This window comes from Aquarana catesbeiana, linkage group LG03 (genome assembly GCF_042186555.1).
Source record: "Aquarana catesbeiana isolate 2022-GZ linkage group LG03, ASM4218655v1, whole genome shotgun sequence".
NCBI lineage: Eukaryota > Metazoa > Chordata > Amphibia > Anura > Ranidae > Aquarana > Aquarana catesbeiana.
In genome coordinates, this window is record NC_133326.1 from 382,020,790 (window position 1) to 382,047,973 (window position 27,184).

Consider the following 27,184-nt stretch of genomic DNA (forward strand, 5'->3'; position numbering starts at 1 on the left):
ACGAGTTTTGGACTCGCTGAGTCCTGCATACATCTTGTCATGCAAAGACAATTCTTTGCGCTCTTCCTCTAGCCCCAAAGTAGCATAAATTGTCCTCAAGAGACCGTTTACTTGCTCCAAAGACAATTTGTATTTGGAGGGAGTATTCTCCACCTGTTCCTCATCCTCCTCTGATTCTTCATTAGAATGTGAGGGGGAAAGCCCTTCCTGGTTCAGAGGACACCCTTCTGCCTCCACTGCCTGGACCAAGAGTTAGCCTTGAGAAGATTGTGAGGTAGTCGGCTGACTTGAGGATGGATTTGTAAGTGAAGATCGAAAGGATTGAATGGTGGCATCCAGCTCCTTATTGACAGATGCGATCAAATCGATGCATGCGGAAGAAGCTTCTACCTTCACTAAAGAGTCAATACATGCTTGACAAAGTCTTAGTTTTGCATGAAGGACATTTCTTTTTAATCCCTGGGTTAGAGCTCTTGGCCTGCCATGATAAGGGAAAAGAAAAAAGGGAAAAGAAAAAAGGGAAAAAGACAAACAATCCTTTTGAGTCAGCCTGAAACTCATTCAAGAGTCTCACCACAGCTGCACAGTGAGGAACAAACACCAGTCTCATGTGCCCAGACAGGCCCCGCCACCAGGGGGAAATACACTCAAGTCCCACTAATAAACTAGGGAGAAGAGAGCTAGAGAGAGACCCCATAGTAAAAATAGGATATTTATAACAGCTTACCTGTAAAATCCTTTTTTTTTTTTTTTTTTTTTTTTTTTTAAGTACATCACAGGACACAAAGCCATACTATGTGGGTTATAGGCCACCTTCAGGTGATGGACACTGGCACGCCCTAAGTTAAAAAGTGCACGCCCTATATAACCCCTCCCACTGGTGGGAGTACCTCAGTTTTGTAGCAAAGCAATACATGTGTATACCAAGAAGGGAGGGACCTCTGTGTGCCGTGATGTACTTAAAAGAAAAGGATTTTACAGGTAAGCTGTTATAAAAATCCTATTTTCTTATCGTACATCACAGGACACAGAGCCATAGTAGTTACTATGTGGGATGTCCCATAGCAATGCTAACTGAAGGGAGGGAGACACAACAAAGTAGGGCATCAAGAGACTAGAGGACTCATACTGCAGCCTGCAGTACACTGCGCCCAAAGGCGATATCCTCATGCCTTTTACATCTACTTGATAGAATCTAGTAAATGTATGTACTGAAGACCAAGTTGCGGCCTTGCAGATCTGAGCCATAGAGGCTTGGTGATGCACTGCCCAAGAAGCACTAACAGCCCTGGTGGAGTGCGCTTTAATATGAAAAGGAGGAATTTTCCTCTTTAAACCATAAGCTTGAACAATCACTTGACAAATCCATTTAGAAATAGTAGATTTCAACGCTGCCTGTCCTCTTTTAGGACTGTCTGGCAACACAAACAAAATATCCGTTTCACGAATCTGAGCGGTTACTTTCAATAGACCTTGACCGCTCTCACCACATCAAGAGAATGTAGTGACCTTTCTTCCACAGAAAACGAGGTTCTGGAAAAAAATGAAGGCAGAACAATATCCTGGTTTAAATGAAAATCCGATACTACCTTTGGTAGGAATTCAGGATGAGGCCGCAATACAACCTCATCCTTATGAACAACCAATATGGCTCTTTACAAGAAAGAGCAGCCAACTCTTATACTTGTCTTGCAGAAGATATGGCAACCAAGAAAATTATTTTTCCCCCATCAAGAGGACCAAGGGAATTTCTTGTATTGGCTCAGAAGGCTGCTTCTGTAAGCCGACAGGACTAAAATTAAGTCCCCAGAGTTCAGGGGTGACCAAACTGGAGGATTTAATCCGTCTTACCCCCTGAATAAAGTTACAAACCAGAAAGTGAGAAGCAAGAGGTCGTTGAAAAGAAAGACCGATAAGGCCGACACCTGGCCTTTGATAGTGCTTAAGGCCAGCTTAATTTCTCATCCTATCTGTAGGAATTCAAGGATCTTACCTATGACATATTTCCTGGGGTGCCAACCCCTGGATTCACACCAGGAGACATATGCCTTCCAGATTCTATAGTATATGATTCCGGAGGCCGGCCTCCTAACATTAACCAAGTAGAAACTACTGAAGCTAACAGCCCATGATCTTTCAGAACGTGGGTCTCAATAGTCAAAACGCTAATTTTAGCGTTTGTAAGGTAGGATGGAATACCGGACCTTGCGAGAGAAGGTCTGGCCATAGTGGTAGGGCCCAAGGGTCCCCTACCGCCATCTTTACGATCTTGGCAAACTAAAATCTCCTGGGCCACAAGAATCACTTCCTTCCCTTCTTGCTTGATCCTGCGAGAAGGTGCAGAAGCAGAACAGGAGGGAACGCATAGATCAGTGAAAAACTGATCCCACAGAAAAAAACAAGGTATCTGATCCGTATGCCATCAGATCACTTGTCCTTGACACAAAGTTGTCAATCTTGTTATTGAAACTGGACGCAAACAGATCCACATCCGGAAAACTCCCCATCTTTGGCTTATTGACAGAAAGATGTCTGGGTGAAGGGACCATTCTCCCGGGAACAATTGTTGGTGACTCAAGTAGTCCGCCTGCCAATCCTCTATCCCTGGAATGAAAATGGCTGATAGGCAAGGAATGTTGTTTTCTGCCCAAGATAGAATATGATTCACCTCTTCCTGGGCGGCACAACTGCTTGTGCCCCCTTAGTGAATGACATAGGCCACAGCTGTGGCACTGTTGGATTGGATCCTGACAGGATAATTCCGAAGTTTGAGCGTCCAGGCCTCGAGGGCCAAGCGTACTGCCCGAATCTCTAGAATATTGATGGGCAAGGTCATCTCTGATTTGGACCACTTCCTTTGGACAGATGCTTCTTCCAGGACTCCTCCTCAGCCCAGAAGGCTGGCATCTGATGTTACCACTTTCCAGGTAACTGGTAGAAAGGATTTTCCTTTTTGACGATTCTTGGATATCAACCACCAATTGAGGCTCTGACGCACTTTGGGGGATAAACGCATTGGGAAGTCCAGAGCTTGGACCTTCTTGTTCCAAGTTGACAGGATACTGTTTTGCAGCAGTCTTGAATGAAACTGCGCATAAGGAACGGCCTCAAAGAAGCCACCATCTTTCCCAACAACTTCTTGAAAAGTCGAATAGAAGGATTCTTCTTTGTTTTAATCAACTGAATCCGTTCCCTTATGGAACTGATCCTTTCCTGGGGAAAAAAAAACACCCTCTTCTGAGCTGTATCTATGATCAGCCCCGGGTACTGCAATCTCCTTGATGGTTTTAAGGAGGATTTCTTTAGGTTGAGAATCCAACCTAGGTATTCCAGGTAGCTGACTGCAGTGACAAAAGTTTTGGATTAAGCGGGCTACCGATTGATCTATCAAGAGAAGATCGTTTAAGTAGGCTAGTATTGTTATACCTTGAGCCCTTAACCTGGCTAAAGGAGGGGCCTTTGTAAACACTCGAGATGCAGTAGCTAGACCGAAAGGCAGAGCTACAAACTGGAAATTAAGATTTTCTACCTCGAAGCGTAGAAATTTCTGGTGAGTGGGAAAAATCAGCATCCTTGATGTCGACTGACACCAGAAGTTCTCCCCCTTGTAGGATGGAGACTACTGATCGGATTGACTCCACGTGAAAAGAACGGATATCCAAAAACCGGTTTAGATGTTTGAGATCTAAAATGGGTCTGACATACCTGTTTGGTTTTGGAAACGTGAATAGGTTTCAATAAAACCCTAAACCTTGCTCTTCCAAGGGGACCACCGATATCACTCTTTGAGACAAGAGATGTCCAAAGCTAGAAAGAGAGACTTCTTTTTCACTGGATCTCTGGGAACATTTCATCTGGGAAAACGAGGAGACAGGAACTCTCGGAACTCTAGTTTGTAACCGAGAGAAATTGAGGAAGCCAACCATCTGTCTTGACATTGTTCCTGCCAGACCCTTAAAAACTGTAGAAGCCTTCCCCCCCACTCGAGCGAGCGGGGGCGCCCATTCTTAAGGAGGCTTTAGTATTTTGTTTTGTGGGTTTCCTCCCCCAGGTCCTCTTTGACCCTGGGACTGACCCTGAGGTTTACCTCTTGAACCCGACGGTGGAGGCCGTCATGACTGCCTGAAGGCTAATGCCCCTGGCGTTGGAGAAGAAGCACGTTTAAAAGAAAAAAAATGCTTAAACTTCTTCTTAACCAGTAAAAGGGAATTTTTTCCCCATTAGAAATTCTTTGGATATACTTATCCAGATCATCTCCAAATAACCGTTTATCAAGAAAAGGGAAACTGGTCAAGAGCTTTTTGCATGGCGCTTCGGCTGACCAATTTTTCAACCATAGGATTCTACGCACATGTATCAGCCCTAGCATGAGCCGTGAGGCCTGAAGAATAGAATCTTTTATAGCGTCTACTGATCAGGAATAACTTTGAGTACCTCTATAAACTGGTCCTATAAGGACTGAGATACTCCGATCGCTGCCAGCGCTGGCTGAACGACTGAACCTGCGAGCGAAAGAAACTCCAACTTTTTATCTGTTGGATCCTTTAGAAAATGAGCATTGTCTACTTGACAAGTCTGGTTTTTGATTACAGAGGATATAGAAGTGTCAATTGCTGGAATTCCCCATTTCTTATAAAACTTTTCCTCCAAAGGATAAAGTATTGAAAAAATTTTTTCGGAGGAAAAAAACTGTTTATCTGGGTGCTAAAACTCAGAATAAGCTTTCTTAGCCATGAATGGATAGGGAAAGCATGAACAGATTGGGGAGGCTTTTTGGTGACCCCAAACCAGAAGTGGGCTCATCGACTGACTGCGTTACTGACAGAAAAAATGTGGAGCGGACCAATTCAGTGAGAGACTGTACCCAACAACCTTTCCTGCGAACCTGATACTTCCATATCAGGTTCTTCGGAAGAGGAGACATCAGCCTCTTCCTGGTCCTTTGGGAGAAAATCGTCATCCCTCGCTCCCTGTTCCACAGCAAGAGGGTCCTGAGCAATGGAACCTGCTACGCTTAGTCCCACTCTGGGATGCGATTAAGCAGCAATTTTTGCTTCAAGCTTAAAATGGTTGAAGAAAACAACCTCCTTAGTAATATGCACAGGGGCTGCAGGGTTAAGAGTAGCTGCAACACTTGCCCCTTCTGATGGCTCACTCTGACCAGCCATATTACTCTCACGGGAGGATGCCATCTTTACTGGGATGGATCTAGGCTTCTGTGTGACTGTAAAGTCTTTCTAGAGCCCTTTTTGAGGTGTTTTTCACCCCCCTTCTGCCATAGCCCAATGCACAAAGCAGAGGTACTATCAGAAGGAATGCATCCACTGCTTGAGCAATAGTCCAGCTCTGTCACTGCTATTAATGCTCAGCCTGATGCAGTAGTAAATGTGTTAAAGGAAATGCCTGTGTCACCAAACTCCTATATGCAAACAAAACATCTGTTTTTTTGCTCTTGTGTCCCTCCGCAGCTTGCAACAGCACAATGTGCCTTTTAAAAAACATACCTTCCTGCGCTGAACGTTGGAGGACGCCAACACCGTGCTAAGCCCCCCCCCCCCGTCATCTACGGCCCTTCCCCTCTTTTCTTAAAAAATAGCTTTTCCCCACGCAAGCGCGGGCTCCTGATCCTATGGGATCCAAGGGAGGGACGCAGAAATGGCGAAGGGGGTCTGGAAGCCACCAAGTGGCGTGCCGTTCACGCTGTATTTTTTTGTTTTTTTAAAGAAAAACTTGCAGCGCTTTTTCCCAAAGAAGAGGGGAAGAAAAACAGCACAGGGGAGCGTCTGGTGGGGAGAGGAAACCCCCCAGACTGCTGCTTGGCCCGAGGAGGAAGAATCTGCAGCTTCCAAGACACAGCGTGGGCTCTCTGAGAAGCATGAGACGGTAAAATACAATACAGCCCCCAGTGGTGACACATAGGCATGACAAAATTTACTGAATTAAAGGAGACATTCATAAGAAATTTTTAGTAAATTTCTTAGTAAAACTCCACTAACCTTTCCCGCCGCAAGGTTTTCTGTGGTAAACCAACAGACCCAATCTTCACCCTTCACAGTGGGTTCTATTAAGCCTTCAGGAGCTGGGGATCCTCGAGGAAACCCACAATCCTGGACCTGTGGGAGGGGTTATATAGGGAGTGCACTTTTTAATTTAGGGCGTGCCAGTGTCCATCACCTGAAGGTGGCCTATAACCCACATAGTAACTACTATGGCTCCATGTCCCGTGATGTACGATAAGAAATAGAGCAGAACATCAGTCTGCTCCTTACCTGGGCCTTGCTGGTGCCTGTGCCTGTCCCACTTGCTGCGGTTCCCGGGTCCATTGCAGGTGCTGCAGTACAATGTATGTGGCAAACGCCGGTTCAGGACTCCATTAGCGCCCCTGTGCCGGACCGGAACTGGAATCGAAAATATGGGCACCACACCTATTCCTCCCTCCTCCCCCTGCGCTTTCCGGTGGAAATGATGCCCAGCACCTGCTTGTCGGATGCCGCCCCACTTCCAGTTACCTCACTTCCGGCGGATGCAGTTCCTCTGACTGCCCTTCCCAAGATGGCGGCGGAGTCAGGGAAAAAAAAAATGTCCTGGACCAAAAAAAAAAAAAAGAGTGTCTGCATGCCTAACGCTACCACCTGGGAGCGGCGACCCCTGGAGCAGTCCTGGCACTGCCGAGGGAGAAGAAGCCCAGGCAACTGGCTCCGCATCAGCCTATGGAGTGGGAAGAACTGGCGGAGTAGGGAGCCCTGCGTCTCAGGGCAGCACCTAGAGAGCTCCTAACCCCCCACTGAGTGTTCTCTTCCAGAGGAAACACAAAAACTTGTGATAAGTGAGAACGAGCCTCCTTTTAAAGATTGGTGGAGGTGTGTTTCCTGACAAGTGGGTGGAGCCACTCTCTCAAGGTGCTGTCCTGAAAGACATCAAGGGAAATAGCCCAAATATTACAAAGCTGCCTCTAGGACTTTTCAATCAAAACTGGTATCAGCCAGAGGAACTTTGGGCAAAACAGAGGTATAAGGCCTCAGCACCACCTTGTCTTTGTACAAGCAAGAATGTCTCCTTAAAATGAAGTTCAGGTATAGACTATTTTGCCTAGTTACATTGATCCAGCCTGGACCAATGTAAGTATGCATATGTTTCATATCTGGCCAATACCTATAGAAGCTGAAAAATCACTGTAGTAAACACAGCCCTGGCCTGCTGCTATGTGAACACAGGAGGTCACTCACCTGACAAGGGTCACCTTCAGAGAACACTTTGCATTATCTCAATGAATGTAAAGTGTTCTTTGAGTGGATGAGGTGGAAATCTTAATGTTATTACCCTGCCTTTTCAAATAAGCCACCACCTTATCCATTTAGAGAATGTTTTGCATTCATTAAGAAATTGCAAAGTGTTCTTTGATTGGCACTTGTGCAGAGCGAGCAAACTTCTGTGTTTGTTAAGCCGCAGGGTACGAAACGTAGAACTCTGAAGCCAGTAGCGATCACTGTAGTAGAGATGCCCACTACAGTATTTTCCAGTTTCCAAAATAGTCCATACCTAAACTTCAGCTCTAAAGAAAAAATCCTGTTCCAACACCCTACCGGCTGAGATATAGGCCCCAACCCAAATGGGTTCAAATTAAGGCTTTTGAGGAGCCGACATCACCAAACTGAGGTCCCATGGAGTAGACGGAGAACGTACAGGAGGGACGACATGGGCATCTCCCTGCACAAATTCTCTCACCAACAAATGAGAAACAGGTCTCTAGAAGAAAACAACAACATTTAAAGCCGTGATCTGATGGTACTCAAGGCCAAAGACTGGTTCAAACAATGACTGCAGGAAGGATGGGTTATGCTCTACAGTGTACTACCTACTGTATGGTGAAACCCCTTTGCTCCACACTAAAAGGAAATAAGCTTTCCACATGTGATGGTAGCCTTTATGAGAGGTAGATTTACTAGCCTTTAAGAAACGATGGGATCAGAAAGACCCCTGTGCCTTCATACTTGGGCTTGTTGTTAAAGCAGGATGGAAAAGCAGGTCTGCATGATCTGACAGGGCCTGCACAGTGTTTGCCAGTATCCCTACAAAGTCTGAATACCATGCTCTCCTGGGCAACTATGGTGCAATGAGAATCGCAGAAATGCCTTCCACCTCGATCCTGCATAGCAAGTGAAGAAGGAGATGCAGAGGAGAAAAGGCATATCAGGTTAACCTGACCCCACAAACTCACCAGAACATCCATTGCAAAGGGCAGATGATCCCTGGTCCTGGCCACAAACTTGTCCAGTTTGTTGTTGAACCTAGAGACTAGGAGGTCCATGTCCAGCGTACCTCACCTGCAACAAAGGGCTTGGAATACCTTTGGGTGATCCCTGGGATTCAGACACTGGTGACTTAGAAAGGGACTTCCCAGCTTTCCACACCTGGAAAGTGCACCATCAACAGCATCGGAACATGAACTTTTGCCCAGGATAGAATCAGTCTCCTTTACTGGAGCAGTTCGACTTCTGGCAACTCCTTGATGACTGACGTACACCAGCGTGGCATTGTCTGACTGCAACCATCCCCTGAGCTGAGAGGCACTCCAAGACTCCACCCCAGTACACAGGCTGGCATCAGTCATCAGCACTCAAGCAATCGGGAGAAGTGACTTCTCCAAATCCAATGCTAGACTCGAGATCTACCACTCCAGGGCTAGCCTGTTCTTGCTGGTCAAGCATATGAGCAAATATAGGGACTGAAAGTTTGTCCCAAGCTGCCAGAATGTTGGGCTGCAGTCTGGAGTGAAATTGGAGGTGACACTTTGAGGTTTTCGAAACCCATGCAAAGCTCTGCAGGTATGCACATCAGCTGGACATTGGCCGACAAAACTTGTGCTGATTGCTTCATTAAAAGTAGGTCATCCCGATACCTCATAATGGGGATCGCTTGCAACCACAGCTAGCCCCGAAACAAGGTGCTGTGAAGAAGCCAAACTGAAGTGCCACAAACTAGTAATCACACTTACCCACTGCAAACAGAAGCTATTAGTGGGAGGACAGAAAGATAGCAGTGTGCAAATAGGCACCTTTGATATCCACCAATGCCAGGAAATCCCCTGACTGAAAAGAAACAGATAGACAAAGACAGGGTTAACAGTATACAAAATGTTTCAACTTGCTGAGAACCTTCAGATCTAGGATAGGACATACATCCCTGTTTGCCTCGGAGGCAGTAAAAAGGTTTGAATACATCCCAGTGGAGGCCTGTCCATTAGGGGCGCCCGGGCACCGCCCCCTCTCTCCACGCCACCCCCTCTAATAATAATAATGATAGATTCATTCGTTGCATGAATCTATCCATGGCTGCCGTTGCCACCCCCTATTTAGGCGTCGGGCCCCTTTTCAGACACCAAGCGCCTGAATTACAGTGGCAGGGGTGTATTTTTGAAGCAGCTGATTAGAGCCCACCCAGGTGTCACAACAACAAATTAATATTCGCTGTTGTAACACTAATCCTCAATCCGGCCAATCAGAATCAAGTCTGAGACCAGTTTTCTAAATGGGAGAAAAGAGAAGATTCCAGAATGGCCGCTGAATAGGAGGAAACGGAAGCCAGAGCCTAGTTCGTGGAGAGGAGGGGAAGGGAGAGCTGCGCTGCTGCCGAGTGTCCGGGAGAAGCGCCGCTGATGGGGTAAGTGCACCAGACCCGCCTGCCACATACCGACCGACTGGGGGGAGGGTTTGGGATGGTACTGTATGCCGCCCCCCCCCCCCCAAAGAAAATTACCACCGACTGCCGCTGATACATTCCCTGGAACTTTTCTTGCTATGGGACAGAAGCAATGACCCCCTGCAGCCGCTCTAATATAATAAAATGTTTTGCTTTTCTGAGAAGCACAGAAGTGATGTGAGCACATGAAGTGAGAAGGGGGAAAACTCCAGCTTGTATCCCTTGGATTATGAACCTAGGTTTCTGCAATGTCTTGTAGGAGTCACTGGAAAGAGGTCTTAATAACAGACCTGGAGCACAGTTCCTCCTTTGAAACTGAGTTCCGGGCTCCTGCTTGGGACAGAGGCCATTGACAGACAAAACGAATTCCTCTTTGATCAAGCAGATAAAGACCTGCGTCCCGTTGACCTTGCCTTGATCTCCAAAACCTAAGCTCAATCTTTGCCTCAGCCACTGTAAGACATACTCAGGAGGGTCTTTAAGGTGTGGGCGACACCACAGTGGACCACTACCCAGGATCTTTACAGCACCCTGCAATTGCACACACCATGTGTGTCCAGGCGAGTGCTTCCTGCAGGTTCCAGTGTCATCCAGCAACCTTATCGGACATCCCTGGGCTTCTCCACTGAGGGGCCCAGGTATAGTCCCCTCTGGGCCAGGCAAACCATAGGTAACTGTACAGCAAAGCAGGACGTAGGAAAAAAAAAATGAGTTTGGAGTCAAATCTCAGTAAAAGGAAAAAAAACATTCTCTTAGAACTAAAAGAACCACATCCCTCACCTAAGGACACTAGCAAAAAAAAAGGAAGACATGCTGGAAGCAGGAGGGGTTATAGATTTTATTAGTCCCGCATTTTTGCCAGTGTCCATTCAACTGAAGGTGGCAGTATAACCCATTGGATATGAGCCACCGTGCTGTAGCTCAGTTTCAGGGTCTTGGCAATCTTCTTATAGCCTAGGCCATCTTTATGTAGAGCAACAATTCTTTTTTTCAGATCCTCAGAGTTCTTTGCCATGGGATGCCATGTTGAACTTTCAGTGACCAGTATGAGAGGGTGATAGCGATAACACCAAATTTAAGCAGTTTAGACATTAATGGCTGTGTTGGGTTATTTTGAGGGGACAGCAAATTGACACTGTTATACAAGCTGTACACTCACTACTTTGTCACATGAAAAGATATAAGATATATTAAAATATTTACAAAAATGTGAAGGGTGTACTCACTTTTGTAAGATACTGTGTGTGTGTATATATATATATATATATATATATATATATATATATATATATATATATATATATATATATATATATATATATATATATATATATATATACACACACACACACATACATACACACACACACACACACACACACACACATACATACATACATACACAGTGTCCTCAAATTTTCCACAGTGGAAAATGATTGCTGGCTAATGTGAGTCTGACTCAGAGGGGGGGTTGGATGGTAGCCGTTCTCCCATCCTGGGGGAAGGAAGAGGATAGCTGACCGGATCATCAGAGAGCGGGGATTTTCTGCTGTAACAGCTTTCATTTGTTCCCAAAGCTCACTGTCATGCAGTCCCACCTCCTGGCCCGGCACCTTTGATATGCAGAACACCGGTCCAATGCCGGGATGTGTGACGTCATCAAAGGCGCCGGGCCAGGAGGCGGGACTGTGTGACGGTAAGCTCTGGGGACACCAGGCAATTCAAAAGAGAGCTGTTACAGCGGGCAGTCCCCGCTCTCTAATGATCCGGTCAGCTTGCGTCTTCCTCTGCACAGGTCAGGCTGCATTGATGGGCACAGGTCAGGCTGCATTGATGGGCACAGGTCAGGCTGCACTGATGGGCACAGGTCAGGCTGCACTGATGGGCACAGGTCAGGCTGCACTGATGGGCACAGGTCAGGCTGCACTGATGGGCACAGGTCAGGCTGCACTGATGGGCACAGGTCAGGCTGCACTGATGGGCACAGGTCAGGCTGCACTGATGGGCACAGGTCAGGCTGCACTGATGGGCACAGGTCAGGCTGCACTGATGGGCACAGGTCAGGCTGCACTGATGGGCACAGGTCAGGCTGCACTGATGGGCACAGGTCAGGCTGCACTGATGGGCACAGGTCAGGCTGCACTGATGGGCACAGGTCAGGCTGCACTGATGGGCACAGGTCAGGCTGCACTGATGGGCACAGGTCAGGCTGCGCTAATGGGCACAGGTCAGGCTGCGCTAATGGGCACAGGTCAGGCTGCGCTAATGGGCACAGGTCAGGCTGCGCTAATGGGCACAGGTCAGGCTGCGCTAATGGGCACTGGTGAGACTGCGCTAATGGACACTGGTGAGGCTGCGCTAATGGACACTGGTGAGGCTGCGCTAATGAGCACTGGTGAGGCTGCGCTAATGGGCACTGATAAATGTTTTAAATACATTTTAACAACTTTAAGTGTCATTTCATGAGATAATTTATGAGGGCGTGTTTAGGGGCGGGGCATGGCAGGGGTTGGGTGGGGCAACTGGTGGCAAGTAACCCTTAAGGCCTGGCTAGTAGCTCAGGACTTGGAATTTTGAGCCCTGATATATACACACATATACATGCATACATATACACACAGCATATACATACACAGTATATTTACACACACAGGCCTCATCCACACAGACTTTGAGCTTACTATTGAAGTGAATGGCTGTACGAGGCTATACTTGGGTATGTGTAAATTGATGCTTTTGTGCATTGCGCATACACATATGCGTTCCCCGAACAAAAAAATCTGCCATATACATCCACTTATATAATTTAATATACAGTATAAGGCCTCTTTGGGAAATTTACTATTTTACTACATATTATTGTATGACTCTTACCATTATCTGATTAGCCTCCATTTCATCTTTTTCTTGTCTTTCTTTGACTAATTTCTGAAAGCTTGCTACCTGTCTCTGACTGAATGGCATTCTCTCAAATCCATCAAGCTCCAGTTGTGCTGCCAAGGTCTTCATAAGTGAGTCTCGAGTTCTGATATGTTGCTGGTGCTGGTCAGCCTCCATCTGCAGGCGGCCTGAACAAAGTAGTAAATATTGTAACTGAATCACCAACATTGGGTAGAGAAGTGTGGTAGGGAAACAAAACAGCTGCCATCTCTGCATCATTATAACATAAGGGAGGTGGTGTTCTGTAGTTCACAGAGGCAAAACTCTGGGAAGAGCTTTTAACATTACTTGATATTTTATTTCAGAGGCAAAGTACACAGAATGCTACAAGTTTACTGGATTTCTTGTAGGAACAACAGGTTGTTTTTGTTTTTTTGTAATTATGAAACTGATAAAAAAGCACCTTTCTACATTTGAATTATTTTTTTTTAAACAAAAGACTTAACATAAAAAAGCGCTTTTAATAGAGCTAGCAAAAGTGTGCTAATTCTTTTAATGGGCTGAACGAGAAGGGCATATTACTGCACTGGCAAAGAGCACAAACGTGAACACCAGTACAGTAGCAGCGAGTACTGATGCATGCATCAGCGCAGAGGCAGTGAGTGAAAAGGTGGGCATTGATATAGTGACGAGTGAAGTCAGGCCATGTGGGAGAGGTGGAAGGAGCAGGGGGAATTGGGGTCAGGCTCAGCAAGAGGAGGATGGGTTTCAGCTGCAGTGTCAGGAGCCTAAGGGGAAGAATGGCATGGTAGGGAAGTTTCAGGCATGGTATTGAGAAGGGAGGTGCGGGCGTAGTAAAAGAGGAAAGTGGTGCTGGAATACGGGTCATGACAGATATAGTTGAATGTGCAATGATGTCTTCACAAGGATCTCTCAGCTGTAACTCTACATGAAGTCCGCCTGACTAGCAGAAGTGGTTGGGTGGGGAAGTTGGTAGTGTGAGCTGCCAGGTCAGAGATTAGTGAAATTGGCTCCCAGCACAGAAAGTCTCCTGTCACTAATAACTTATGTGTGGCTCCTATATAATTTACTGAAGAAAGCTGCAAAGCTTTAGCAATGGGAGAAGTCCTCCATTGGGAGCGGATTTCTGGTTTGTGCTGGGATCAGCAGCTCTGTCACTAATTGCTGGGTCCGGCTCCCACTCCCTATGCACACATAGTAGGAATTCAGTAGTCTTCCATAGGGTAGGGGGACAGATCATTTGCCTATCCCCAAGGTCTATGGAGTTCTACTGCACCTGTTTGTCCTCCTATATATATATTTTACTCCAGGTCGCCACGTAAACCCAACACCCCGCTAACCCGGCGGTGGGCCTCCATTGTCCCTGTACCCACCCCCAAGCTACGCGATTGTACGCTTGCTGATCCACCACAGTGATTGTTGCTCGGTTCTGCCCTGTCGGGTCCTGAAGAAACAGAAGATTGGCGGAACTTTGACCTGGCAGATTTGGCTACCAGAAGCCTACAGCTACTGCAATTTGCCATTCAATTGTACCGATATATGTGAAAAATATGCCCTAAAAATGGAGCCTATGTGACACGGTTATGTGGATATTTTGTCAAGCATTTTTTCCTTGGTCTTTTTAACTGTATTTTAATATTTAATAATAAATATACTATGTTTTACATGTTTGTGTGGTCTCCCATACTGAGCCTATAAAGCAGAGGTGGGGGACTCGAGTCACACGACTTGACTCGAGTTAACTGTTTGAGGACTTGCGACTTGCTTGACAAAATTAAATAAATGACTCGACTTGACTTTGACTTGGGCTATTTGACTTGCAATGACTTGGCACCACCAGTACTGTGTCTTGGCCTAGGCAAAAGCCGCCCCCCCCCACAAAAGAAAGCTCCCCCCGAGCCCGGCTTCGGGGTAGATCAGTATTTTGACTTAATTTGTGACTTGACCAAAATAAATGACTTGACTTGCTTGACTTCTAGCAGGGACTCGACTTGACTTGCTTGCTTTTCGCCACAGTAACTTGGGACTTGCTTGTGACTTGAAGGTTAAGATTTGAGACTTGCTTGTGACTTGCACATGTGTGACTTACTCCCATCACTGCTATAAAGTCCATTGGTTTGGATCGGTATCTGACTATGTCAGACCGTTCTGTTATGTAGTTCAATTTTAGATGTGGCTTTTAGTCTAAAATTCATTTATGTACAAGTCAAGGGTTGTAGCATTACATCACAAAGAAGGGGTTGCCAATGCAGAAGAAAAAAAAACGACCTTCTCCAGTTTTTAATGCAGCGCATCACATCACAAGCAACATGTGTTTTGTGCTATAGTGCAAGACCCTGACCATGCTCTGCCTAGTCATCTTTGCAGTGACGTGCACAGAAAAGAAGAGGCTGATCGTGAGGTTTCTGGGCTTCCTGCCCACCAGACTGTAGAGGCCAGTCAGTCCTTCAGCTTCTGGAGACATTGTGCGAATTGTGTGTGTTCCCAGGAAAAGGGGACTACAATGCAGAGGAAAGCCAAATACTTAACCTACTCACCACCACCTTTACTACTAAACCCATCCAACCCTTCCAACCATTTAATTCCAACATCCAATTTTATTTATGATTTATTTTCTTTTAGATGTAAACTTTTTTTTTTTTTTTTTTTAATTGCGACACCACTGTTTATCACTCCTACCTCCTAAAGTATTCAACCATCTATATTATTATTTTGTTCATGCAAAATCTATATCAGGCTGAAACTAAGGTGGGGTGAGGGGGGCCAAGACTCAATTTAACTTTCTGTATTCATTTTTTATTACAACATATAGTATGTTTAACAAACCAAAACAGCAAAAAAAAAGTTAAATTTGTACATACACTTAAGGTGTAAGCAAAGTAGTTTTAGTTAAATGAAAATCTGAAAAGGCAACATAAAAATAGGATTTTTATAACAGCTTACCTGTAAAATCATTTTCTTGGAGTACATCATGGGACACAGAGCCTTAAGTAATTATTTAATGGGTTATAGGCCACCTTCAGGTGATGGACACTGGTTATACCCAATCCAAGAAGTTCACTCCCTATATAACCCCTCCTCCTTCCAGGAGCACATCAGTTTTTGTAGCAAAGCAATATACTTAAATCCCAAAAAAGAGGGGAGGGACCCCTGTGTCCCATGATTTACTCCAAGACAAGGATTTTACAGGTAAGCTGTTGTACGATAAAGAAAATAGGATTTTTATAACAGCTTACCTGTAAAATCCTTGTCTTTGAGTAAATCATGGGACACAGGGGTCCCTCCCCTCTTTTTTGGGATTTAAGTATATTGCTTTGCTACAAAAACTGATGTGCTCCTGGAAGAAGGAGGGGTTATATAGGGAGTGAACTTCTTGGATTGGGTATAACCAGTGTCCATCACCTGAAGGTGGCCTATAACCCATTAAATAATTACTTAAGGCTCTGTGTCCCATGATGTACTCCAAGAAAAGGATTTTACAGGTAAACGGTTATAAAAATCCTATTTTCTTTATCGTACATCATGGGACACAGAGCCTTAATTACTTACTTAATGGGAGGTCCCATAGCAATGCTACTTGAGGGGAGGGAGACACAACCCGGAAGGTATCCCCAAACTTGAGGCTCTATTATGCTGCCTGCAGCACACTGCGCCCGTAGGCGATATCCTCATACCTCCTTACATCCACCTGATAAAATTTTGTGAATGTATGCACTGAAGACCAAGTTGCGGCCTTACAGATCTGAGCCATGGAGGCCTGATGACGCACTGCCCAAGAAGCACTAACCCCCTGGTAGAGTGCGTCTTAACTTGAAAAGGGGGAATCTTACCCCTTTAATCATAAGTTTGAATTATCACTTGCCGAATCCACTTAGCGACAGTGGATTTTGATGCTGCCAGTCCTTTCTTAGGACCCTCTGGCAGAATAAATAAGACATCAGTCTTACGAATCTGAGCAGTTGCCTTTAAATAGCTTTTCACTGCTCTCACCGCATCAAGACAATGTAGTGACCTTTCTTCCCTGGAATATGGTTTTGGAAAAAACGATGGCAGGACAATATCTTGGTTCAGGTGAAAACCTGAGACCACTTTTGGCAAAAAGTCTGGACGAGCGCGTAACACCACTCTGTCCTCATGACAAATCAAATATGGCTCTTTGCAAAAAAGAGCAGCCAATTCCGAAACCCTCCTTGCTGAGGATATAGCAACCAAAAATACCAACTTCCTTGTCAGAAAGACTAAGGGATTACGTTGTATTGGTTCAAATGGCCGTTTTTGTAACACAGATAAAACTAAATTCAAGTCCCAAGGGTTCAAGGGAGGTTTCACGGGCGGATTAAGCCACGTTACCCCTTGCATAAAACCCTGGACTAAAGAATGTGTAGCAAGTGGTCTTTGAAATAAGACCGATAAAGCTGAGACTTGGCCCTTAATAGTACTCAAGGCCAATTTCATTTCTACCCCTAATTGTAGAAAGGCAAGAATTCTGCCTATGATATCTCTCTGAGGGTGCCAACCCTTGGATTCACAGCAGAAAACATAAGCCCTCCAGACCCTATAATATATAGTTCTGGAAGCTGGCTTCCTTGCATTAATCAGGGTAGAGATAACTGACCTGGAAAGCCCACATTACTTGAGAATGTGGGTTTCAATAGCCAAGCCGTTAAATTTAGAGACCGTAAAGAAGGATCGAATATCGGTCCCTGTGAGATCAGATCTGGCCATAGTGGGAGGGACAATGGGCCCTTCACTGCCATCTTTACGATTTCTGAATACCATGACCTTCTGGGCCATGCTGGTGCCACCAGAATTACCGGCTTTCTTTCCAGCTTGATCCTGCAAAGAAGTCGAGGCAGCAACTGAATAGGGGGAATGCATAGATCAGTGAGAACTGATCCCATGGGGTCACCAACGCATCTGTTCCGCAAGCGAGTGGATACCTTGTTCTGGCCACAAAGTTGAATAACTTCATGTTGAACCTGGACGCTAGAAGATCTATGCCCGGAGTCCCCCATCTTTTGCAAACAGCCAGAAATATGTCTGGGTGAAGAGACCATTCCCCTGGGAATAACTGCTGGCGACTTAAGTAGTCCGCCTGCCAATTCTCTACTCCCGGAATGAAGACTGCCGATAGGCACGGAACATTCCTTTCTGCCCAAGTTTTTATCCTCTACAATTTTAATTATTAACGTAGGTTGATCCAGGCAAATAACCATTATTTTCTCCAAGTTTAGAATATGGTTCACCTCTCTCTGCGCTGAGAGACTTTTGGTGCCCCCTTGGTGATCGATATAGGCCACAGCTGTGGCATTGTCAGATTGAATCCTGACAGGACAATCGCGTAACCTGAAAGTCCAGGCCTTTTAGAGCCAGATGTACTGCCCGAATCTCTAGGCTATTAATGGGCAAGGTTCTTTCGGTTCTTGACCACTGTCCCTGGACAGTTGTCTTTTCTAGTACTGCTCCCCAGCCTGAAAGGCTGGCATCCGTCCTTACCACTTTCCAGATGACCGGTCTGAAGGTTTTTCCTTTCAGCAGATTCTAGGTTTAGTAACCACCAAGTGAGGCTTTGGGACACTCTTGGGGACAGCTGCATTGGCAAGTCTAAGCTTGAATTGTTTTGTTCCAAGCAGACAGGATACGAATGAAGCCACCATGGTTCCTAGCAACCTCATGCAAAGGCGAATGGAGGGATCGCCATTTGACCTGACTATCCGCACCAGCTCTCTTATGGAGTTGATCTTTGCCTGAGGCAAGAACACCCTTTTCTGGGCTGTGTCTATGATCAGACCCAAGTACTCCAGCCTTCTTAGCGGTATTAAGGAAGATTTCTCTAGGTTGAGAATCCAACCCAAACTTTCCAGATAATTGGTTGTAGTGCGTACGCTTTGCTCCAAACAAGCCACCGACTGATCTATTAGCAAGAGATTGTCTAGGTACGCTACGACCGTTATGCCCTGTGCCCTTAACCTGACTAGAGGTAGGGCCAGCACTTTGGCGAACACCCGGGGTGCTGTGGCTAGCCCAAAGAGCAGGGCTACAAACTGGAAATGCTGCTGTTCTAACTTGAACCGCAGAAACTCTTGATGAGCGGGAAATATAGGGACATGCAGATATGCATCCCTGATGTCAATTGATACCAGAAGTTCTCCTCCTAGAAGGATAGAAACTACTGACCTGATCGTCTCCATGCGAAAGGAGCAGATCTTCAGGAACTGATTTAGATTTTTTAGATCTAGAATGGGTCCAACATTTCCATTTGGTTTTGGTACCATAAAAAGGTTTGAATAAAACCACAAACCTTGCTCTTTTGTGGGGATCTGTATGATCACCCCTTGAGATATTAATAGGTCTAGTGCCTGAAACAGAGATAGTCTTTTCTCTGGATCTTTGGGAACGCTTGACCTCAGGAAGCGAGACGGTGGAAAGTCCTGAAATTCCAGCTTGTACCCCAGCCATACCGTGGAGATGACTCATCTGTCCTGAATTTCCTCTTTCCAGACTTCTGAAAACTGCAGGTCTTCCCCCCACCTTGGTGAGGGGGGTTGCCTCTTCATGATGAGGCTTTAGGATTCTGTTTTGCAGGTTTCCGACCCCAGGACTTCTTTTGAGCCTGGGTCTGACTCTAAGATTTTCCTCTAGAGTCCGACGGTGGAGGCCATCGCCACTGCCTAGAGGCGGAAGCCCCTGGCGTAGGGAAAAGAGCCCATTTGAATGAAGGGAGTTTATACTTACTTTTGACTGGCAAAATAGTACTTTTCTCACTAGAAATTGTTTGGATATATTTGTCCAAGTCTTCTCTAAATAGTCGCTCCCCATGAAAAGGGAACCCAGTTAGGAGATTTTTACATGGTGCTTCAGCTGACCAATTTTTAAACCACAGGATTCTACGCATATGCATAAGCGTAAGGCGGGACGCCTGGTGAAGCATAATGCTTTTGGTAGTTCAGCCAATTCCCGAGCTTGTTGTGCAGGAATCTCTCTAAGGGCCTGTTTAAATTGGTCCTTTAGTGATTGACAGATGCCTATTGCAGCGACTGCAGGCTGAGTAATGGCACCTGCCATGGAAAAAGTAGATTTTAACAGGGATTCCAACATTTTATCTGTTGGATCCTTAAGCATTTGTGCATTGTCTGCTGGACAAGTTAGGCCTTTATTCACATTGGAAATCACAGCGTCAACTGCTGGTATTTTCCATCTTTTGGAGAATTTCTCCTCCAGGAGATAGAGAATCGCAAATCTCTTAGGAGGGAAAAAATGCTTATCCTAGAGATCCCATTCAGCAAAATTAAGCTGTTCTAGTAATGCATGTGCAGGAAATGCATGCAAAGGTTGAGAAGATTTTAAGGAACCCAAGGAAGAATCCGAGCTTTCAGGAGACTCCGTTATGGGTAGCATGAAAGTGGAGCGAACCATTTCCGTAAGGGATTGTATCAGCAATTTCTCAGATTGAGAGGCTGAAACAGGTTCATCTAATGTTGTTTCCTCCGCAGAGGAATCATCGGTTTATTTTTCCTCCTGATCAACTGAGGGTAACACCTCATCCTGTAACCACTTTTCCCCTTGCAAAGGTTCTGAAGTGGGGGAGGGGAATCTAGCACGCTTCCTATCCATTTGAATGGAGGATGCGATTAAAGCCGCTAATCTTTCTTCCAGAGCCTGCAGAGAGGAGGAAAGGACATCTTCAGCCACGTATACAGGGGCTGAGATGTGAGAAGCAGTTGCACCATGAGTTTGTTCCAATGGCTCACCCTGGTTTGCCATAACTGGTAATTCAGGCGAGGATGATAGCGTGGAAATGCGACTCGAGAACCTGGGGGAGAACAATTTACTTTTTTGGTATTTGTGGTGTCTTTTTTGGTAGGCATAGTCCTAAGTACACAAATAGAGGCACTATACAAATTGCACTTAATCGCTGAAAATAGTCATGACATTTAAAACCGCTATGAAGTTCAACCTAGTGCTGGGAAAAAGGTGTCATTCCTGTATCAGGAATGCCAGTTTGCAACCCTCACATGTCCCACAGCTCTGTGTCCTTGTTTTGTAGGCTGCTTGTTTTCTCCTCCTCAGCCGAGGAGAGACTGCCACCGCTGTAGTTTATCTGTGTATGCTGCCGTGCTTCCTTATGGACGTACACGGCACCGTTTAGGCCCCGCCCCCTCCAAGAAAAAATTCTGCCCCTTTTTACATTATTTCCCTAATGGAAGAGTACCTAGATGTTTTTAATACCTAAGTTTCTTCCCTTACCTTATCCCCGCCGCAGGATTTGCTGAATTAACAGACAATCCAACCTTCACCCATAACGGCAGTGTGTGTTTAGCAAACCTTCAAGGACCGGGTTCCTAAAACAGGGTTCCAACTCCCTTGGACCTGTAAAAGCACCCCTCCAGGAAAGCTAGGTAATGTAGCAAGACCAAAGCCCTGGATTCCTGGGGTCCAGCCCTTCAAAGAGAGGCGTTACAGGCAAAACCTTGTGCTTCGGATACAAGGCCCCAGGTATCGTTCTTTAAGGCCTTAGTGGCACTTTGGATGGATCTGGTCTTTATGGAGGCTATTTAAATCCAGCATGGATCCCTCCTGGAGCTCTTCAGAGCACATCTTCACTCGTGACCAACACCTTGGACACTGGCGAAAAAACTGCTGTGCTCCTGGAAGGAGGAGGGGTTATATAGGGAGTGAACTTCTAGGATTGGGTATAACCAGTGTCCATCACCTGAAGGTGGCCTATAACCCATTAAGTAATTACTTAAGGCTCTGTGTCCCATGATGAACAATAAAGAAAATGTAATTTTAACAAGCTCTGGAGATCTAGATTGGAAGTAGATACAGTACATTAGATTTCAATATTATATATTTCAACAGATTCATAAATCCTGAAGGAAACGTGCAGTAAATTACCTTGCTGGACCAGCAATTCCCCCTTTTCTCGGTTCATTCTCTGGCAGTCTTTAACTACTCGGTCCAGCTCACGCTGGTAATCATTGAGCTTCCTTTCCTTGTCTCTCACAGTCTTCTGATGGTTGTGGTACATCTCATTAAGCTCTTCATCTGTCCCCTGGAAAATCTGAAATCAAATCAACCATTATTACATATCAAAAAAATCTAAACTGCATATTAATCATTACACTATAGGGTAAACTCAACCATGACCCTGGGAACAATGATTGTATGTACTTTGTCAACATATATTTTTCAAACACCTTTTTGACAAACCTTCTCTATTTTATCTTCTAAATCCTGATTGTCCTTTTCCATGTTCTTTTTCCTGCTTTCCAATGCTTTTATGTCATTATCCAGCTTCATTACTTTTGAAAGGTTTTTTTGAATTTCTGCCAACCGACTCTAGAAACAAACAATAATTTACTGAATAAAAAACAAAATGAACTTTCCAATAATCATATTAATATTGTACATGAGGTACAAATGTTGCCCTTTCTCTCTTTACAAAATCAGTTTAAAACTGAACAAAACTGCTATTACTTTCAAGACTGTACCTAGATTTACAAAATATAAAGCAGTAATGCTAAGAAATTAGGGCTTGAAACTATTATCGATAATATCAATTAATCACCGATAATGAAAATCGTTGTCAACAATTTTCATTATCAATTAGTTGGTCCGCACCTTCCTCCCTGTCCGTCCGTTAAAATCCTCCTCCTGTGTCCTCCTGTGTACAAGGTGCCGCCGTATGTGACCAGGCATGTCCGCGCCACACGTCCGTGCCTCTCCTCGCTGACGTCAGCTCCCCACTGATCTTCTCAGCCCCGCCCGCTGCTGCCTTGAGTGAACAGAGAGGCGAGAAGCAGCCGCGAGGAGTGCCGAGCTGCACACTGTGTGTGAAAGGTAGCAGCATGGCTAGTAATAACACAGTAAAAACAGAAACTCAGTACGTTATTTTTTATGACAAGTGCCCCATGAATGATCCTCCTAAATATTCTTGTGGGGGGTGCCCCATCATTGGTGTTCCGGGGGGTGGGTGGAATAGTACCCTATCATTGGTTTTTCTGGGGGGCGGGGGGGAATAGTGCCCCATTGGTTTAGCTGGGGGGGGGAATAGTGCCCCACTGATGTTCCTGGGAGGGGAATACCGCCCCATCATTGGTGTTCCTGGGAGGAAGAGGAGAATAGTGCTCCATCATTGGTGTTTTTGAGAGGAATAGTACCCCATCATTGGTGTTCCCGGGAGGAAAAGTGCCCCATCATTGGTGTTCCCGGGAGGAAGAGGAGAATTGTGCTCCATCATTGGTGTTTTTGGGAGGAATAGTACCCCATCATTGGTGTTTTTGGGAGGAATAGTGCCCCATCATTGGGGTTCCCGGGAGGAATAGTGCCCCATCATTGGGGTTCCCGGGAGGAATAGTGCCCCATCATTGGGGTTCCCGGGAGGAATAGTGCCCCATCACTGGGGTTCCCGGGAGGAATAGTGCCCCATCACTGGGGTTCCCGGGAGGAATAGTGCCCCATCATTGGTGTTCCCAGGGGGAATAGTGCCCATCATTGGTGTTCCTGGGAGGAATAGTGCCCATCATTGGTGTTCCCGGGAGGAATAGTGCCCCATCATTGGTGTTCCCGGGAGGAAAAGTGCCAAATCATTGGTGTTCCCGGGAGGAAAAGTGCCCCATCATTGGTGTTCCCGGGAGAAAGAGGAGAATTGTGCTCCATCATTGGTGTTTTTGGGAGGAATAGTACCCCATCATTGGTGTTTTTGGGAGGAATAGTGCCCCATCATTGGGGTTCCCGGGAGGAATAGTGCCCCATCATTGGGGTTCCTGGGAGGAATAGTGCCCCATCATTGGGGTTCCCGGGAGGAATAGTGCCCCATCATTGGGGTTCCCGGGAGGAATAGTGCCCCATCATTGGGGTTCCCGGGAGGAATAGTGCCCCATCATTGGGGTTCCCGGGAGGAATAGTGCCCCATCATTGGTGTTCCCAGGAGGAATAGTGCCCCATTATTGGTGTTCCCAGGGGGAATAGTGCCCATCATTAGTGTTCCTGGGAGGAATAGTGCCCCATCATTGGTGTTCCCGGGAGGAATAGTATCCCATCATTGGTGTTCCCGGGAGGAATGGTATCCCATCATTGGTGTTCCCGGGAGGAATAGTATCCCATCATTGGTGTTCCCGGGAGGAATAGTATCCCATCGTTGGTGTTCCTGGGAGGAATAGTGCCCCATCGTTGGTGCTCCTGGGAGGAATAGTGCCCCATCGTTGGTGCTCCTGGGAGGAATAGTGCCCCATCATTGGTGTTCCTGGGAGGAATAGTGCCCCATCGTTGGTGTTCCTGGGAGGAATAGTGCCCCATCGTTGGTGTTCCCAGGAGGAATATTACCCCATCATTGGTGTTCCCGGGAGGAATAGTACCCCATCATTGGTGTTCCCGGGAGGAATAGTGCCCCATCAGTGGTGTTCCCGGGAGGAATAGTGCCCCATCAGTGGTGTTCCCGGGAGGAATAGTACCCCATCAGTGGTGTTCCCGGGAGGAATAGTACCCCATCATTGGTGTTTTATTCTGCAGTTTGAATATAAAAACTAATGTAGGTATGGCGCTGTTCTAGTGAAGTGAGTATTTCATACCTACATTTGTTTTTATATCCATTCTAGTACACCCCACTCAGGTGGAGGCGGCAGTTCTATATTCTATCTGTACTTATACCCACTGTGCGGATTCATTTTTACATTCTTTATTCTGCAGTTTTTCATTATTACTTTTAAATAAACAGAAAAATGGCATTACGTTTTTTTATGATTTTATCCGATTAATCGAAAAAAAATTCGGCCGATTAATCGATTATGAAAATAATCGTTAGTTGCAGCCCTATAAGAAATACCTGTTTGTTTTCACTGGCAGGAGTGATAAATGGATTTATACACTGCAATGAATATAGCCAATCACTGGAAAGCACAAACTGCTTTATTGGGCACTCCTTAAACGACTCCAAAGAGAGGTTTGGGATTTTAAAAAAGACAAACAATTATACTCACCTAGGCAGATGCAGCATTGGTCCGATGCTGCATCTGTCCACCCGCCGGCTCTACCAAGAACTGAGCGATAAAAAACACTGCTGATCACTCATTTCTCCCCCTCTGCTTTGAACAGAGAGCAATGACTGTCAGTCAGCGGCTCTCTGCTCTGCCCCTCCAGCACTCATTGGAGCGTTGGGCTGTGGAGGGGGCAGGAGGGGCTGGCTCGGGCTCTCAGAACTGCCTTTGTAGGTGTAAGTTAAAGTATTTAGATAAGCAATGGAATTTTACCTCATCTATCCAAAGGCAGGTTAAAGCTGGTTTGGGAAATAGCCAATGTTGTGTTATCGTTTTCTCAGCAGTGTAGAGTGTTTTAGTGATCAACACAGAGTTTCAGTAATCAATCTTTGGATCAGGATTACATGCACAAATGGTTTTAAGACATTTTGCTAGTATTGGACCAGTTTCAGGCCTCCCCAAAACATGAGGATAAGATTCCCTAGTCCTATGCTATACAGGGTTTGTTTATGGGAGAAGTGGCACTTCAGCCTATGTTTTAAGCCATTGTTTACCCATTAATGGCCCTATATCTCGTATCCACCAATTATATTACATATAACCATAATGAATGGAATGCATTAAGGTTAAAAAAAAACCTTCAGCCATTACAATCACTTTAACCACTTCAATACAGGGCACTTATACACCTTCCTGCCCAGAACAATTTTCAGCTTTCAGTGCTGTCGCAGTTTAAATGACAATTGTGCGGTCATACAACACTGTACCCAAACTAAATTTTTATCATTTTGTTCCCACAAATAGAGCTTTCTTTTGGTGGTATTTGATCACCTCTGCGGTTTTTATGTTTTGCTAAATAAAAAAAGACCGAAAATTTTGAAAAAAATAAAAGTTTTGCTTTTGTTTCTGTTAAAAATTTTTGTAAAGAAGTTTTCTCTTTCACTGATGGGCACTGATAAGACAGCACTGCCAGGCACTGATAAGGCGGCACCAATGAGCGGGCACTGATATGCGGCACTGGTAGGCATTGATAGGTGGCACTGGTGGGCACTGAAAGGCTGCAAAGATGGGTTCTTATGGGTGGTACTGATACGCGGTACTCATAGGCATCCCTGGTGGCACTGGCAGTGGTAGGCATTGTGAGTGGGCACTGATTGGCAGCTGCCTGGGCACAGATTAGTATTTCCCTGGGGGTCTAGGGGGCATACCTGGTGGTCCAGTGTGGATGGCCATCCTGGTGGTCCTGGCGGCTTCCCTGGTGGTCCTGGGTGGGATCCGGGGGGGGGCTGTGCTGATAAATAATCAGCACAGACCCCCCCGTCAGGAGAGCAGCCGATCGGTTCTCCTCTACTTGCGTCTATCAGACGCGAGTGAGGAAAAGCCTATCACCGGCTCTTCCTATTTTCATCGTGATCAGCCATGATTGGACACGGCTGATCACATGGTAAAGAGTCTCCGTCAGAGACTCTTTACCTAGATCGGAGTTGCGGTGTGTCAGATTGACACACAGCAACAACGATCGCCGCGATACGTGCACCCGGGGGCTCGCAGCGGCCTAAAATTAGAGCAGCTGTCGCTGGGCAACACGGACTTTCAACTCCCTCCAAAGGTTTTCTATGGGGTTGAGATCTGGACACTGGCTAGGTCACTCCATGACCTTGAAATGCTTCTTACGAAGTCACTCCTTCGTTGCACGGGCGGTGTGTTTGGGATCATTGTCATGCTGAAAGACCCAGCCACGTTTCATCTTCAATGCCCTTGCTGATGGGAGGAGGTTTACACTCAAAATCTCACGATACATGGCCCCATTCATTCTTTCATGTACACGGATCACGGATCCGGTTCCCTTTGCAGAGAAACAGCCCCAAAGCATGATGTTGCCACCCCCATGCTTCACAGTAGGTATGGTGTTCTTTGGTTGCAACTCAGCATTCTCTCTCCTCCAAACACCACGAGTTGTGTTTCTACCAAACAGTTCTACTTTGGTTTCATCTGACCATATGACATTCTCCCAATCCTCTTCTGGATCATCCAAATGCTCTCTAGCAAACCTCAGACGGGCCCAGGCATGTACTGGCTTAAGCAGGGGGACACGTCTGGCACTGCAGGATCTGAGTCCCTGGCGGCGTAGTGTATTACTGATGGTAGCCTTTGTTACGTCCCAGCTCTCTGCAGGTCATTCACTAGGTCCCCCCGTGTGGTTCTAGGATTTTTGCTCACCGTTCCTGTGATCATTTTGACCCCATGGGGTGAGATCTTGCGTGGAGCCCCAGATCGAGGGAGATTATCAGTGGTCTTGTATGTCTTCCATTTTCTAATTATTGCTCCCACAGTTGATTTCCTCACACCAAGCTGCTTGCCTATTGCAGATTTAGTCTTCTCAGCCTGGTGCAGGTCTACAATTTTGTTTCTGGTGTCCTTCGACAGCTCTTTGGTCTTCACCATAGTGGAGTTTGGAGTGTGACTGTTTGAGGTTGGAGGACAGGTGTCTTTTATACTGATAACACGTTCAAACAGGTGCCATTAATACAGGTAATGAGTGGAGGACAGAGGATCCTCTTAAAGAAGAAGATACAGGTCTGTGAGAGCCAGGAATCTTGCTTGTT

General features: G+C 45.9%; 1 protein-coding gene across 2 annotated transcripts in view; it reads right to left on the reverse strand.

Moving 5' to 3' along the window:
* The window catches only part of RAD50 (RAD50 double strand break repair protein), a 463,790-nt gene that overhangs the window by 324,227 nt on the left and 112,379 nt on the right, over positions 1 to 27,184 (reverse strand). For both annotated transcript variants that reach the window (XM_073620674.1, XM_073620673.1), the window contains exons 7-9: positions 21,814 to 21,942; positions 21,499 to 21,664; positions 12,574 to 12,767 (exon numbers count right to left, since the gene is read on the reverse strand). In XM_073620674.1, coding sequence (XP_073476775.1) covers positions 12,574 to 12,767; positions 21,499 to 21,664; positions 21,814 to 21,942 — 489 coding nt within the window. The remainder of the gene's footprint in view (positions 1 to 12,573; positions 12,768 to 21,498; positions 21,665 to 21,813; positions 21,943 to 27,184) is intronic.